Here is a 17356-nt window from a genome sequence, read left to right on the forward strand (position 1 = left end):
TTCACTATGAAGTTGAAAAGGAAACAAAAGAAAGACTTCAATGACTTGTCACTCAACTCAGAATAAAACTCCAAATTCTTCCTGTGGTCACAAGACCCTGGAGAGGCTGGCCTCTTTCCATGCTCCTCTGTCACACTTCTGGTCACTCAAGAAGCTCCAGGGCACTGGCTTCCTGAGGCTCTGGATGAGGTCCACGTCATTTCTTACATAAGGTTTCCTCCATTCAGGACGCTCTTTTCCTGCCCTTTCCTGGCTGTGTCCTCAGAGGAGTCCCCTGTCACCTGACCTAAGCAGGGCCCTTCTTTCTTGCTTTTTCTTACTCTCTCTCTCTCTCTTGTTTATATCTGACAGAGCACTTATTATAGCTTCCAGCTATCATTGTCATCTATATTTTTTCATCTATAATTTTTAAGTGCTACCTTTTTTATTGGCTTATCATGTTAACCACTGTACTCCTGTGACCTACACAGTCCCCGTTTCCAGCTCATGGTAAGCATTTCATCAATATTCCCTGACTCAGTGAATAAAACGCTTGCAGCAAAGCTTTAAGGGGATTTTATCATCCCCAGGTTTCAGATGAGGAAACAGTCACAGTGCTCCTGTGACTTCCTCAGGAAAGAGTGACGGTGGACACATGCCAGCACCTCCTCTGTGCCAGGCATTGCTCTAAAGATTTTTCATATTTCAGAGTGTTCAGTCTTCACAGTAACAGGTGGGATTGTCATACCCATTTTGTAGATGTTGAAACTAAGCACAGAAAGGTTAAGTAATAAGCAAAGAGGTGACAAATGGCAAACACAGGAATGCAAACCCAGGAGTGTCAGCCCAAACAGCCAAGTATTTAACCACGATAAAAACCGCTGGACCTCAGGAGTTAAGATTTTTTCAAAAGACAAAACACAATCTTCTGCTAGCCTGTCTTTTTAACAGTCCTCTCTACAGATTTGCAGGCCCCCTTCCTTTCTTTGTATGCAAATGCATAAGGCCACCTGTGGCCTCTAATCAGCAAAGCTGAGACCATTGTGCCTCAGGTCTAGCTGAGCAGAGTTGGGTGACTATTTTTCTTCCTTGAAGTATACAAATTAAAAATAAATGATGGGTTATTTTTAGTTTTTCATCATTTTCAATAATTTTCAAATAAAATTTCATAGCATAATAATAAGAATTAAGTAACTCACTTACTATTTCCAGGAGGTGACCTCAATCATAACAAGTGTTCCCAGGAGGAACTCCCAGTGACCTTTAGGTAAAGGGTGGGGGCCTGGACTGAGTACTGAACTGCTTCTTGAGGTTGACATGGTCCCAAGTGCCAAGCCACAGACATCAACGTGGCAGCTCCAAACCCACAGCTGATGCTGCCCCCGATTCCTCTTGTGTCTGGAACCACCCAGAGGGAACAGCTGGGTGAGTCACTTTGTGGTCACATGTGTGTTCCCGGATGTGTGTGTGTGTGTGTGTGTGTGTGTGTGTGTGTGTGTGTGGAGGGGGTGTATGTGGAGGGGTGTTACTTGCATGCTGAGTGTATGTGGGGGGAAGTTACATGCATGCTGTGTGTATGCAGGGGGTTGTGCATGTGGGGGGTGGTGTGTGTGTACATGGGGGTGTGTATAGTGTGCACGTGCATATATATGGGTGTGTGTATGTTGGGGGGTGTGGTGTGCATGTGCATGTGAATGTGAGGTTTGTATATGTGGGGGTGTGGTGTGCACAGTGTGTATACGGGATGTGTGTATGTAGGGTGTGTGTATGTGGGTATATGGGTGTGGGGGGTGGGGGTGTGCATGTAGGGTGTGTGTATTTGTGGAGGTATGTGCATATGTGGCATGTATATATGGGGTGTGGGGGGGTGTGTATGCAGGGTGTGTGGGTATGTGGGTGTGTGGGAGGGCATATGGAGGCTGTGGGGCTATGTATGTAGGGGTGTGTGTATGCATGGGAGTGTGTGTATGTGGGGGTATGTGGGGGTATTTATGTGGAGTGTGGGGGAGTGTGTGTGTATGTGGGGCATGTGTGCATGTGGGGTGTGTATGCATGTGGAGTGCGGGTGTGTATATGTGGTGTGTGCATGTAGGGTGTGGGGGTATGTGTTCATGGGGGTATATGTGTATGTGGGGTATGTATGTGGGGTTGGGTGTGTATTTGGGGTGTGTGTCCATGTGGGGTGTGGGTGTGTGTATGTGAAGTGTGTGTATTTGGGGTGTGGGGGAATGCGGGGTGTAGGTGTGAGCACATGGGGTGCATGTGTATGTGGGGTGTAGCTGTGTGCACATGGGGGGGTGTATGTGGGATGTGTGCACATGGGGTGTATGTGCATATGGGGTGTAGGTGTGTGTATGCGGGGTGTGTGTGTATTTGGGGGGTATATTTGGGGTGTGTGTGTATGTGGGGTGTGGGTGTATGTAGTGGAGCGTGTGTGTATTCGGGGTGGTGTGCATGTGGGGTGTTCACGTGGGGTGCGGGCATGTGTATGTGCAGTGTGTGCATCCTGAGTATAGCATGGAGTCTCCTGATTGGGCACAAGGACAAGGGGATGGAGGCAGGAGTGTGGTCAGGAAGGCCTGGTCCCTGGGGACGATCACCAGCAGGGCTGGGCCCACTTTGGTGACCTTACAAGACTCTTATTCAGAGGGCAATGGTGCCTAAGACGTTCCCAGGCCAGATGTGCCAACAAGCAGCCTCAAAACCCTGCCCTGGAGCATTTTAAGGGGAAGATTTTTGCAGGGGCTTGGGGTGGCCTCTGCTTCAGGCTGAGGGAAGGCTGGTGGCTGACCCCTGGACCTTCTCCCAGCTGTGTGAACTTGGGGAAGCCAGCCCACAGCTGAGCCTCCAGTTCTGCCTCCCAAGAGTGGGCCAACAGCACTTCCCTGCCCACGCTGTCTCTGCAGCCCGCCCCCTCTTGCCCTCAGCAGCCACGTGGAGCCCTCACCAGGCGCTTTGCCTTTGCTGTTTCCTGAGCCTGCAATCCTTCGTGCATAAATCTTGGCTTGCATGTTTGCTTCATGCCATTCCAAGCTTAACTCAGTTTTTCTCTCCTCAAAGAGGTCTTCCCTTAATCCGCCCACCTGAGCTACTTTGTAATATCGCTGGCTCTGTGTTCTTTAAAGCACTTATCACTATGTGAAACTACCTTGCCCACTTCCTTCATTTGTTTTATTACCTGTCTCCTTCCCTTTCTGGAAAGTGTCACTTTAAAAGTAGGATCATATATGCCTCCCTCACCACTGTAACCCTTATGCCTCAGAACAATGCCTGGGAGATGATAAGGGCTCAATAAATATGCATTGAAAAAAAATAACCCAGTAATATATAAAGAGTCCTTAAGACATCTACTGTTGTGAGGTGATATCTACAAATGTCTGTTTAATACGTTCCTAATTACATAAGTAAGTTGTATTATTTACTGAAAATGTGTTGCACTACACAAAAGAAAAAAGCTCAAAGCAAATTTCTAAGTGAACCTAATTATTGGTTCATTTGGAAGGTTAATCTGTCTGCTAGCCACAGTAAAAAGCAGGGGAGAGCCCCTCAGTAAATTTCAGCATCCATCCCCCAGCCTAACCTCCCTTACCGTGCAACAAACAAGTCTTAAAAGAGGTACTGACCCCACGTGATAGGTATCTGAGTCTCATAGGGGCTAAATAATTTGCACAGAGTCACATTGATCAAAATGCAGTGCTGGGATTTTAATGCTTTCCACTGAGAACCAAGGGTAAACAATAAAATGATAAAATTAATCTCCTCACACAAAAAAAGCTTCTCCCCACTTCCATCCCTTGGTCACGAAGGCAAGTACAGTGTCCAGTAGTCAAAACTGTCATTGGCATAAGAATGTAGCTGACCATGAACAGACAGGGGAGTGGGGAGGTGGCCGTGTGTCGTGAGATAAAGCACCACAGGCGCAGGAGAGAGGCTCCTTCTTTGCCTTAATACAGATCAGCCTCTCAGCCCAAGAGTCCCAGAGCCAAAAGACAAGATCCAGGAAAGTGTTTCCTGCCTGTGGGGACAGGGGAGGGAGGACCACCATAAAATGTCCCCAAAATAGAAGTAGGTGGAGGCTTTCCCAGCTGCGGCCAGCCAGCATTCCACAGACTCACTCACAGAGGCCCGATAAGCTATATAAAGGTTGTTTTGTGGCCACAACAGAGCCCGGGGTGGAGAAGGCTCTTAATTACAGCTGACGCTTTTGGGTGGGGTCCTGTCCACAGCTTCTGCCTCACACACTGCAGGAAGCTGAGGCTGAGATTGCGTCCCCTGGGAACCTCTGTCAGGCCACAGAGAAGCAAGAGCTGATGCCGTGACATGGAGGTGCTTCCCTGAATGTGCCTGAGGCCACAGGAACTCTGAGCTCCCAGCACCATAGCAGACAGGAGAGACCACTGGGAGATGATGTGAAGGAGCATGGTCCTGAAATGCATCTCTAATAATACTGGCCGTGCACCCCTGTTGTGGCTGTGGTTATTCGACTCACGAGTTTGCATACATTCTTTTGCATTTGTAAAATGAGGATAATGACTTCAAGTTAGCTTCCTTCGTTTATTCAGCCAACAGCCACTGGTCACCATGTATGAGTCAGGCTTGTGCAAGGCACATCATAGGGTTCAGTAATTGACATGCAACCAGATTGCAGAGGGAGAGTCGACAGAACTCACTCTCGGGTAGTAGATTCTGACTGAAGGAAGAGATCAGCTTGCCTCTCTGAATCGGTGCCATCAACTATAAAATAGAAGGACCAGAAAGCTTACTTTGAGGATTGTGGTGACACTTCAATCAAAAGATGCTTCCTAAATGTCATAACTTAGCAGTAAGAACTCAGGACCTGGGGTCAAACACAGCAAGGTCAAACAGCCACTTCTGCTCCTTGCCAGGTGGGCCTCCTTGGGGGAGTAGTTCAAGTTCTCCAACCATAGTGATCGACCAGGAACAATCAGAGGGAAAACTCAAACACTGGATTGTTGCACACATTAACTCTGATATGTGTGTAAGCACAGAGTAAATCATAAACATGTGAGAAGAACCAAAATTATTAGTGCTAGGTTAACCTATTTCTAGCTACGACATAGGTGGCAAGATGGGCAGCTGGAATTCCAACAAAGCTCTTAGAGGAATGCTGAATGGATGCATCCTGAGGTCCTCAGGAGCAGAAGGACAGGAAGGTCCACAGGTGGCCCAGTAGCATTTGACAAATAAGAGGCTTCTGCAGCGGCCACCCCAAGAGAAATTTAGCACAACTCTAGTCCTGTTCCTGCTCCGTGTCACCCCCTCTTCTGCTCACCTGGTCACTCTCAGCTGGGCTTCCAGACCAGATCAGCTTCTGGTCATAGACCCCAACCCCTGCTGCCTTTGGGCCAGCAGCTGCTTCATCCCCACCCCAGACACTGGCCCCCACGTCCTGTGCATTGGTTCTGAATTCAGCTCCTCCTCTGAAGGGTAGCCCCCAGGAGCCTGTGTTCCTCAGGGCCACCCTTCCTCCCTCTGTGTCCAAGCTGGAAGGAAAGAGCATGGGCTTTGGAAACAACCAGGCCTCAGTTCACCAACACCAGTTCAACACTACAGGAGAAGGAGGAGGAGGAGATGACAGACTATTATTACCCCTTAAGCACACACTGTACTAGGTACGCTGCTTCCATTATGTTTAGCCCTGCTGTAGATATTGGGGGTGGGAGGGGGAGTTGGAGGTAGAGATGATGTTTATTTGTGGGTGGGAAAACTAAGATTCAGGAAAATTAGGTAATGTGCTAAAAAATCATGCAGGCATTAAGTCTATGGGTTAAGAATTGGAGATTCTACATCCATTGTTCTTATACCACCAATCCCCTCCCCAGCCAAGCTGCCAAACTCACCTGCAGCTATGGTTTTATCTCTGGGGCAGTAACATCCAAGGGACAGTGTGACCACATGTGTTATGTTAAATTTTGTAGTAGTCACATTTAAAAAAATGTTTTTAAAAAAGGAGAAATTGATTTTACTGACATATTATATTTAATCCTAATTTTCTGAAATATGATTTCAATGTGTAATCAATGTAAAAATATTCAGGAGATGCTTTACTTTATTTTTCATGCTAAGTCTATAAAATCTAGTGTGTCTATGACACCTGCAGCACTTGTCAGTTTGGACCAGCCCATTTCAAGCACTCAGTAGCCATACGTGCTGGACAGCTTGAGGTCTAGCACACCCATTTCCCCATGTGCAAAATGTCAACTTGACACCCACCTCACAGCCCTGGGTGAGGATGGAGCCAGACCACACAATGCAATACACTGTCCATGTTTGGTGCTCAGAGAACAGCAGACCCCCTTAGTTCTTCTATTGACCTCGAGTTAAATATTTCAGTTATTGTTGGCTATGATTTCAGATTTGCTGAATATTCTTATTCTTTCCGTTAGGGGGGTGGAATAGATGACTGCACAAGTACGTCTAACGGGCGCATCACACTAGCAAGCACAGAACGACTGTCAGGTCACCGCCTTGATTTCCTTTAAACAGTACTTAGGAGCTGGTCCTACATACGAGGCTCTGCCCCAGGCACTGGGCTACCACAAGAAACAGACTTTGCCCTCATGAAGCTTACATTCTTGTGCGTGAAGACACTCTAGGCAGTTCAACTAACACACATGTAAAGCGGCAGATGGCAGCCAGTGAGCAGACTCTGTAGTGTCATTGTCTGCCACTTTCCTGCTGCTCAAGTAGACAAGAGCTTCTCCAGAAAAATGAGAATTCCGTTGAGCTGATACATCCTGGGCACCTGGTGTACACCCTAGCACAGAGGAATCATTTAATGTGTGGTTGTTGAATATGAATATGTGATTGAATGAATGAACTGATTGAACTGAATGAATGTTTACTACAATGCATGCTTGCTGAGTGGATGAATGAACAGATCTGATTGAATCTAAGTCGGCTACAATACTCAGCTGTTGAATGAATGAATGCATGGATGGATGGATGGGTTGGATTGAATTGAATGAGTATTACATTAAAAAAAAAAAGACCGTATTGTTAGCCTATGATTTCCCAGGTTATCCATATGAAACCTCTACTCAGAATAGTTCCTATTCAGGCTGCAAAGTCACCCACAGGCATATTCTGTGTGCTAAGGGATTGCTGGTGTTTGGATTTTGTGACGCTCCTTGATTCACTCTTGCTAGATGCTTTTCAATATGTTACTGTCAGCTCTTTCATTTTGTTTTGCTTTGTTTCTAATTGAAATGATTGTAAGGGGATTTTGTTTCATTTGTCACCAGAATAGATGAGGCCCTCTTCATCTCACAGCTGTATTTACAGAAACTGATTCCCCTCAGACGCTGAGCATTAACTTAAATCTTACTTCTGCTGTAGGCGTTCCGAGAAGCTTGACTGTAGAAAATTCATGAGTTTCTCTTGATGTTAGCATAGTAGATGTGTGTCCTGGGCTGCCCACATCTGTTTCCCTTTCTCTGGTAACAGCCCCCAATTTCCTTTTACGTATCAAACCCCTTTCCTTGAAGGAGAGGGGGTGGTAACAAACTTCACTCCCAAATGCAAGGCAAGATCATGTGGTTTAGGCCAAAAACGTTCAATCTATTTCCACTCCTAAACGGTCACATGACCTATCCTAGTCCAATCAGACTGGACCCCAGGCCTGCTGGGCAACTGTCTCCATCTTCTCCCTTCTGGGTTTGCCGGCCCACGTGGCTCTGAGGTTCACTGAGCGGTGGCTTGTGCTGCCGTACTCAGTTTGCACTTCCACATGCATTCCCTTCTCCTCTGCCCTGCTCCCAGCCCCAGGAGGCCGGCTGCTGTGACCACATCACCTGGACTCCTCTGCTGGCTGCTGTCACATGGGGTCAGGCTAACAGGAGGCAGTAGCCCAACGGGGGCGTTGGGGAGGGACTTGTGTCTTGCTCCCTCTCTGTCTGTGTGCCATGCTCTGGAAGTAGCTGCGTGCCTCCATGCCTTAGGGTCCTGAAAGGCAGCTCGATCTCAGCCCTTATGGGGCTCCAGTAACTCTCTTCCTTCCCTTCCATCATCTGGCGTCTCTCTTTGCTAGTTCCCATGTGCCTCAGTATCCATGGTTGATCTCACCCTTCTTTAAACAGAAGCTTCATGCACGTCTCTTCACCAAAACCTGTTTACTGCTGGGACCCTGACACATGAGTCTGCCAAGAACAGAGTTAATACCAAAATCGAGGAACCTGGAAGTGGAGAGAGTGGAGCAGGCCCTGGTTTCATTGCTGAAGACCATCTCACCCCCTGCCTTTTCAATCACTTGCAATAATAAATTTGCTTCCTTCTTCAAGCCAGTTTGAGTGGGGTTCTCCCTTGTCCATCTAAAGCTTTGTCCCTGGTGCAGAAACAAGGTCAACGACGGTGAATCCTGTGCACTGGAGGTACAGCAGGGAGAGGCCGGCGTGGAGGCTGAAGGCCTGGATTCTGTTCCCATCCCTGCCACCATATTACCTGTGCTGCATATGCCGGGGACTTGACTTCTCTGGGGCTGTCTCTGCCATTCTCAGAGCTATCCCTTGGGCATAGGGGAGCTTCAAAGTCTAGATTCAGCCCTGCTGAGATCCAGAACCAGCCTGATCCAAGGCTGACAGGATGGCAAAATACCAGTGGGTGGGGTGTGCGCTTCCTTCCCAGGGCCCTGTGTCAAGGCGTTCTGGGATAACAGCTAGGAGTTCTTCATCCCTGAGCTACCACATTGGATTTCTGCCTCTTGCGTGGGGCTGTGACCACATGTTCAGCTCTTATCAGCCCATATTTCTGGCCTGGGTGCACTCAGATCCGTCCCTTAGCCCCGGCCCTGCCTGGGCTGTCTCCTCTCGCTTCCTCCTCTTTCCCAGCCTGGCCCGCCCCTCTCCAGCCCCTGCTCAGGAGCCGGCAGGCCTTGGGCTGTGCCTTCCAGGACCTGGATCTCAGCATCTGAGTGCCCTTGGCTGTAAAAAGGAGATAATCTTTACCACATGAGATTGCAATGAGGGTCAAATGAAGCCACTTAATGGAAAGTCCACGGCCAATGTCTGTTATTGGGTAGATACCTCCATTTAGCCCTCTGGGCATCGATGTCCTCATCTGTAAAATGGACCTGCTCGTCAGTGCTCGATCTCTCCTGAAACACAGTTCTCTGAATTTCTCCAGCAGTCTCATAAAGGGCCTCCCTTTTTCCTGCTGTCCGTTCTCCACTCAGATCTGACCATGTCATACCACTGTTTTATGACCATGTCATAAAACCCTCCAGTGTCCTCACCTTAGCACACAAGGCCCTCCTTTACAGAGACTCTGACAATCTGACAAAGCTCAACAACCTCCATCCCCTTCTTTACCCCAGCCACAAGGGTCTATTACTGCAGTTCCCTGACCGTGCCATGGCATCGCTCAAACCCATGCCACCTCATCTCAATCTTATGTAGCTCATGCTGGTCCTTCTAAACAGCCTCAGCACCACCTCCACCAGGAAGCTCTCGGTCATTCTCAGCATCACCACCCAACACAATCCCCCGAGGACCCGACACACAAGACTCTGCCTGTATCTTTTTAAAAGTTTACCCCATAGTATGGCATTCCTTTTATGTGTCTCTCTTTCCTTCTATACTGTGAGCACCCTGAGGGCAGGGGCTGTATCTTATCTTTTTTCTATAGCCCCAGAAATCAGCACAAGGCCACACGAAAAGTAAATCCCCAATAAGAGTCTATTGAACAAATAAGAATAACGGAGACAACAGAGAAAAAACTCATATCGTAATAAAGAAACCTAGAGCCACCCCAGTTTCTGAAATGGTTTAGCTGTTTTCTCACTGGGTTGCATGCCAGGCACATCCCCTGGGATCAAGCCCATGCCTGCCCTGTGAAGACACAGCCAGCTGCTCCCACTACCAGCCCCTTCCACCACTGCACCAGCCCCCAAAGGTCTTCCCTGAGCCTGGTAGATGTGGGACCCACAGTTTCCCTGCTAGGGCTTGCTCAGTCTCCTGCAATAGTCAGCAGGACACACGCTGAGACTCTGCTCCCAGCCCCCACCAGCCCCAAAGAACAGCCCCTGCTGACGCTGGAGGAGAAAGTAATCCAGCACCCGTTGTGACCCAAGAGAGACAAACATCACCCCAAGTGCAGAGGTAGAAGCTGGATACAGGTTGGAGCATGAGAAACTCACCTCATCCTTCCCGTCCTGGGATGGGGGCTGTCCTCAGAATGACCCCCTTTAGCATCCTGGAGGTCAAGTTTCCAGGTCAGAGCCCCGGGGGCCATGGGCTCTCTGCCTGCCCCCACTGCCCCTTCCCCCATCCCCAGCCACAATCAACAGACTCCAGACAAATATGTTAGAGACCTCAGTTATCTCAGAGGGCACCAGGTCAACAGCACTTGGCCTCTGCGATAAGCAGTCCAGACCTTCTCCAAATGGCTGACTCTGGGTTGCAGGGTGCAGCTCACAGAGCATGTCTGTGCCCATGTTCCTGCATGACCTCTCCTCACAGTCCCCCGGGAGACCCTGCTGCAGGCCAGAGCCTCAGTGAGGACTCGGCATGCATTGTCTCTAACTTCAACACCTCTGTGCAGTGGGGAGACGATGTTCCATCTCAGAGATAAGACTTTCAGCCACCAAGCATCTCGCAGGTGGGGTGAGGGTTTAGAACCCAGCCTTCCTTAATCCCAAAGCTGTGTCTGCTCTGCCTCTGGAAGGGAGAGGAGGAAAAATGCTCCTTAATCATAGGCACCTGCTGGGTGGGGTGTGTTACCAGGTTCCCCGTGTAACTGAACCTAGGCACGGTGGGCTCCCCCGGCCTCTGCACCGGCTACTTGCACGAGCCCGGGCCTCCCTGGCCCCGGCTGCATCGCTGCCATCTGCGCAGGGCCCCTGCTGTTGCGGGGCAGGTGGCAGAGAGCTCTGCTGGGGCCCCTGGACTCACTCTCACACAGGCGGCGCCGCAGCTTGCCCCGGATCTTGTCGATGGCGTTGAAGTCGGACACGTGGAAGACATGGGCGGACTTGGGCTCCGAGGCGATCTCCTCCAGCTCCTCCTTCAGGGCCTTGCCCACGCCCACGGCGAAGACGCGGATGCCCGCCCGGTGGGCGGCTGCCGCGGCGTCCAGCACCAGGTCCTGGCTCCGGCCGTCGGTCAGGAGGATGGCCACCTGCTGGAAGGCGCGGTCCCCGGGGCGGCCACCGGCCCGCCGGGAGAAGCTGCGGCCGGTGACGTAGCGCAGCGCGTCGCCCGTGTGGGTGTGGCCGCCGTGGTAGGCGATGCGCCGCGCGGCCGCCTTGACCTCCTGCCGCGAGCCGAAGTGGCCCAGCTCGAAGGCCGTGGTGGGCCGGTCGCTGTAGCGCACGACCCCCACGCGGGTGCGGTCCGGGGCCACCTCAAAGGTGTCCACCAGGTTGGCCACCCACTGCCGGACCTTCTCAAAGTCCTCCCTGCCCACGCTGGACGAGGTGTCCAAGAGGAAGACCAGATCGTACTGGACACTTTTGCAACCTGCAGGGGTGACAGAAGGGGGGCGTGAAAAGGCATTGTCCTTGTACCATATACCTAAAGGTGTGGTCGTGCGGTCACACAGACTGACTCCACTACCTGCCTGCTCTGTCTCTCACTGGCTGGGGGCCTTGGGCAGCCTGAATGGCCAGAGCCTCAGTTCCCTGTTTTTCACATGGCAACAATGACCAGTTTTCCTGCAGGGCTGCTGTGAGGTTCAACTGAGAATATATGGTATCACTTTAAGGTGCTTAATGTCCACGAAACACCAGGATGCGTCAATCTCTTGACTTCTATTTTGGTTAAAAAGTGACTTCATTTTTTGTTCTTATTTTTTAAGCCTACTACAAAGGATGCATGCCCATTTCAAAAAAGTCCGAAAAGGCAATAAAAAAATGTTTTAAATGCTCATATTCCCATCTACACAAAGATAGCCACTGTGAAACCATGGTGCATATACCGGATTATTTTCTATTTCTATATAGTTATTGATGGAAATGGAACTATATCAGACACACTGATATATAAGCTGTTTTTCTCACATCTAGCAATGTGCTAGAAACCCATTTCCAGTTTGATAACGCCGGTTTCCATGGCTGCAGAGGTTCCACTGCACGGATGCACATAATTGATTTAGCCAGTGCTCTCTTGTTGGATATTTAAAGTTTACAGTATTTAACCATTAGAAAGCATATAAAATGTACTGCATTTCATATATTTTAAATATAAATTTATAGAAGTTCTAAAATACTTTATGAATATATACCTTTATTAAAAAATTGTATATAAATTATATGATGCTTTTGATTAAACAAAATAAGGTACCGTATAATTTATCTCTCACTCTCACAGCAACCCTGTGCAGAGAGCTCACTCTTGCATTTCACAGTTAGATAATATGAGAAGAAATCTTTTCTAAACTCCAAAGTGTTGCACTGATAGACAAAAGAACTATCCAAAAGCCCTGGTCTTTACTCTTCCAGAACATGGGTTTGGCCATACCAGCAGCAGCTGGCTAGGCCTCTGGGAACACCTGGCACAAATATTTGGCTGGTAAAACACAATAGAACAAAATAAACAAAAAAATCCCACTTTGTTAAAATATGAGATTGTTAAAATATGAGATTGGCAAAGGGAGCAGGGCACACAAGAGTCAAGGAGAACTCATTTGCTTGCCTTTGCCACACTGGTTCCCAGGGGCTTTACAGCCTCATAAAGGAGGGTATCTTTTTATCCACCAATTTCACATGTAGTGATTTGCCCCAAGAAAACAATCAGATATGGGGAGCGGGGAGAGATGTTTAAGGAATTTCACAAAACCATGGGCAAGAAAATCCTGGACACAACCTGTACAATCACCCATATGGAATCACTTAAATAAAAATCATTATACGTTCATCCTGGGAAATGCGAGGCAGCTATAACGATGATGATTGCAAAGGAATCCTTATCAACCAACATGGACACATTTTTCCAAAATACTGTTGGGTGTGAAAAGCTGTTTACAAAAAATTATGTATAATATGATAAAATTTTTGGAAAGAAACCCTGTGTTTTTGTGTGTCTGTGTGTGCAATTGTGTGAGTATATACATAGAAAACCTGAGGGAGGAAACATTGCTTACCTGTAGCAAGCAGAGCCATGAATAAGGTTTTTTGTTTGTTTGTTTTTCTGCTTTTATATTTGCAAGTAATGAATTAAGTTCAGAAAACAGAAAAGCAATGAAGCTACATGCACAAGGGCTCTTCAAGAAGTTCATTGAACGTGTTATACTGTAATCCTATTTTTCCACAAACTTTTTGAAGTACCTTCACATTTACACACACACACGCACGCACGCACGCACACACACACAAATATGTCTTTATTTGGCCTGAGCCAATGCCACTCCTGAGTATTCCACACAACCTTTCTCTCTAGTTTTCAAAATCTACGTTACAACCTTCATGTCGGGAGCTGAGTTGCACCCCAGCCTTAGCAGATTGATTCCTAACAGGATTAGGGCTTTTGGAGTGTATGTGCCCAGATGTGTGGACTCAGAGATAATTCCTGGGGCGTTTTTTTCCTTGACACAAAAGGTCATTCTTTTGTCCTTGGGACAATACTGTCCCAGCCTGTTCAGGATAATTGCTGCTGAGGGCCAAGCAGGGCCCAGCCTGGGAGTTGTAAATCCTAGAGCAAATTTGTTGTAAGGCTGCAGAAGGTTTGTTTCCTCAGCAGGCGTCACTGAGGGACCCTTTTGAGCTCTGGGTGCATTTTCTCCTGAAGACCAAGGAACAGACTGGATTGTGGGCATGTGAGAGCAAAGCTAGATGTGGAGAGAAGGGCTCTGAACAGGGCCAGCGCCCTGGCTTCTGGCCTCAGCTCTGCTGTGGCGAGGGCCGTGCCTTGCCTGGAGGTGACTGCTTCCCTCTGGCCTGCTGTTTTCAACTCTGAGAAATGAGGGCATGGAAGAGACGATTCTAGGGCCTTCCCACTTCTGAATCTGTGAACCCTGTGCATCTGGGGTTGGCTCGATGGACATAGAAGCCCCATGTCCCTCACGTGTGAAACAGGATGTCCATGGTTACTATTGTCTTTCCAGCTAGCCAGACTTTGAGAGGCTCAGGCAAAGTAAAATACATGAGAGAGCTTTGTAAAATTGATAAAGAAATAATGTAAACTTGTTTTTTGAGGTCCAGGGATACAAGCTCTAGCACATCACTTCCTGTGTTCTCCCAGCCTCTCTTTACCTCTCAGTTACTCACCTGTAAAACGGGAACAGCACTGTATGCCCCAGATCTATCTATTGCTCTGTCTCTCTCTGTCTCTCTCTGTCTCTCACACACACACAGTCCATTCTCACACTTACACACTCACACTCACATCCACACTGACACTGTCACACATCTTCTCACACTCCCACACACAAGCACAGGCCCTCACTGGGCAGATGATCACACACACATCGGTGGGAGGACAGCTGACACATGTGTTGGATGACTGACACACTCTCTCTCACACACACACTCACACCCCAACTCACACATGCACAGACATGCACACTGGCTGCTCAGTCCCCAGCATGGTGTAGCTGTGATGTCCCCACCTGCCCGCTGGGCCTGGCAGCCATTGTCCCCACTCCAAAGCAGCAGCAGCCAGAGAAGGCAGGCTCCAGCATTCCCTCGCAGGCCAGCCATGGCTCTCTTACTCTTGGGGACAAGCATTTCTTGGCCAGGAAGAGACACCATTAGGGTCTACTGGAGCATTTCCTGTGTGGAGAAAGACACATCTTTAGAGAAAGGGTCTCAAGCTGAAAGGTCACAAGAAGCAACCTTGCTTCCTTCCAAGCTGACTTTGGAAGGCTGAGTAGGACTCAGCCAGACAAAAGGTAGGGGATCATTTCAGGCAGAAGGCACGGCATCCACAAGGCCCAAGGCAAGCCAGAGCATGGTATTTAGGGAACTTTCCTATGCAGGACAGGTATGTGAAGTCCTCTCAGGACATATATATAAGTTATATAATCTGGCCCCCACCACCTTCAGCGAAAAGGGCACTCATCCTACCAGGGCACTAAAAGTGATCTCACAAGTGCACAGGATATAAGAGCCTGAATGACAGTACTCAGAGAGTCGCAAGAGGCAGCCACAGTAACAAGAAGAAAGGTACTGTCCCCAAATGGAATATGCAGGGGCAGTCAGAGTTCCAAGGTCTGAGGATCTTGAACACACAGAATCTTAGCAAGTCAGAGCTTCCTACCACACTCATCCTTGAAAGCTAAGGCCTGTCTCTCTTGTCCATTCTATTGCCCAGCACATAGAACAGTTCCTAGAACATAATAGGCACCTAATCAAATAACCCGTTTATAAATGAATGATAAATAGCCAGCGTCTGGGGCTCCCTGATGCTATCACATTATCTTATTACCTTGAGCTGGTCAGGAGTCATTCATTAGAATATAGACATCATAAAAGAGCTATGAAAGCTTCTGAATAACTACCATTTATTGTCTACTATGTGGCAGGCACTGCCTGATTGTTGCATGATATCATATGCCCCTTAAAGGCAGGCATTGTCACTTGCATTGGGGTGAAGTGGGGGACTAAGATGGAAAGAAAATATGCGTCTCCACCTGATCAACCAGTTGGTTAGGGGAGGGAGTGGGACTTGAACTCAGGCCTCTTCAGGGCACTAAGCCTACAGTCTTTCTATGATTTTTATGGATATAACAAATTCAAATATTAGCAGCAACTACTGAGCCATCATTTTTTGTGTGAAATAAGAAAGATGGTGGATGGAATATAAGTTCATCGTTGTTCAGTGTTATCCAAGTCAGGAAATTTGATCATTTTCCTCATTGCAGAAACTGGGCTTCAGGCGAGTTGTACTCTCCAAGTTTTTAGAAGAATCTTTGTCATGTGTCTTTCCAAATACACACACAAGAAAGAGAAAAGTACAGACCACTATCCCTTATGAACAGAGATGCAGAAGTACTTAGCAAAAGGCTAGCAAAGCAAATTCAGGAGCGTATTTAAAGAATTAGACACCATGACCAAATGGGATTTATCTCAGGAATGCAAGAGGGGTTCAACATATAAAAATCAATGAGTGTAATACACCACATCAATAGAATGAGGTGAAGAAAAAGCACACGGTGATCACAATTGATGCAGAAAAAGCATTTGACAAAAAGCCAACACCCCTTCATGATAAAAGCAAAATAAAATAAGATTATAAGAAAATATCTTCAATCTGATAAAGGCTGTATGTGAGAAACCCACACAGCTAACAGCACACTCAGTGGTGAAAGACTGAAAGTTCTTCCTATAAAAATCAGGAACAAGACAAGGATACCCTCTAAGCTACTTCTATTCAGCACAGTGCTAGGAGTTCTAGCCCAAGCAATTAGACAAGAGAAAGAAATAAAAGGCATCCAACTTGGAAAAGAAGAGGTAAAATCATCCCTATTTTCAGAGGGCATAATCTTAGATGTAGAAAGTCCCAAATAATTCACACAAAAAAACTGTTAAAACTAAAAAACAAATTCAGCAAAGTTGCAAGATACAAAATCAACACTCAAAAATTGGTTGTATTTCTGTACACTAGGAATAAACAATCAGAAAAGGAAATTAAGAAGACAATTCCCTTTATGATAGCATCAAAAAGGACAGAATACTCAGGAATAAATGTCACCAATGGGGCACAAGACTTGTACACTGAAAGCTACAAAACATTGCCAAAAGAAATTAAAGGAGACCTAAATAAATGTTATCACTTAATGGTTGACAGAGTTTTTGTCTGGGGTGATGAAAAAGTTCTAGAAATAGTGGTCACAATTGCATAACATATGGATGTAATTAATGTCATTGAATTGCACACTTTAAGTGATTAAAATGTTCAAGTTTATATTGTGTATGTGTATATACAAACACAATACAAATAAATAAATAAATAAATAAAAGATGTTCATATCTCAATCCCTGTAAATATGTTATGTTATATGGCAAGTAAGAATTAAGGTTACAGATGAAATTAAAGTTGATAATCAGCTGATAATAAAATATGAGGATTAACCTGGATTTTCTGGATGGGTTTAATATAATCACAAAGGACCTCATATGCGAAAAAAGGAGGCTGTCAGGACTGGAGATGGCAAACTGAAAAAGACATCACCAGCCACTGCTGGCTTTGCAGTTGCAGGAATGGGCCACAAGCTAAGGAATGCAGGTGGCTTCTAGAAGTTGAGATAGCAAGGAAAGGGATTCTCCCCTAGAGACTCCTGAAGGAACTTAGTCCTGCCAACACCTTGATTTTAACCCAGTGAGACCATTTTGGACTTCTGACCTCCAGAACTTTAAGAAAATGAGTTTGTGTTGTTTTAAGCCTTTACATTTGTGGTGATGTTTCATAGCAGCAATAGGAAACTA

At 47.2% G+C, this 17356-nt stretch overlaps 1 protein-coding gene across 1 annotated transcript in view; it reads right to left on the minus strand.

Moving 5' to 3' along the window:
• COL22A1 (collagen type XXII alpha 1 chain) overlaps window positions 1-14656 on the minus strand; it is a 274799-nt gene extending 260143 nt beyond the window's left edge. Inside the window, exons 1-2 of the mRNA XM_063079935.1 lie at window positions 14539-14656; window positions 10887-11453 (exon numbers count right to left, since the gene is read on the minus strand). Coding sequence (XP_062936005.1) covers window positions 10887-11453; window positions 14539-14656 — 685 coding nt within the window. The remainder of the gene's footprint in view (window positions 1-10886; window positions 11454-14538) is intronic.
• Between the last annotated feature and the right edge of the window lie 2700 nt (window positions 14657-17356).

Source organism: Cynocephalus volans, chromosome 15, assembly GCF_027409185.1.
Source record: "Cynocephalus volans isolate mCynVol1 chromosome 15, mCynVol1.pri, whole genome shotgun sequence".
Taxonomy (NCBI): Eukaryota; Metazoa; Chordata; class Mammalia; order Dermoptera; family Cynocephalidae; genus Cynocephalus; species Cynocephalus volans.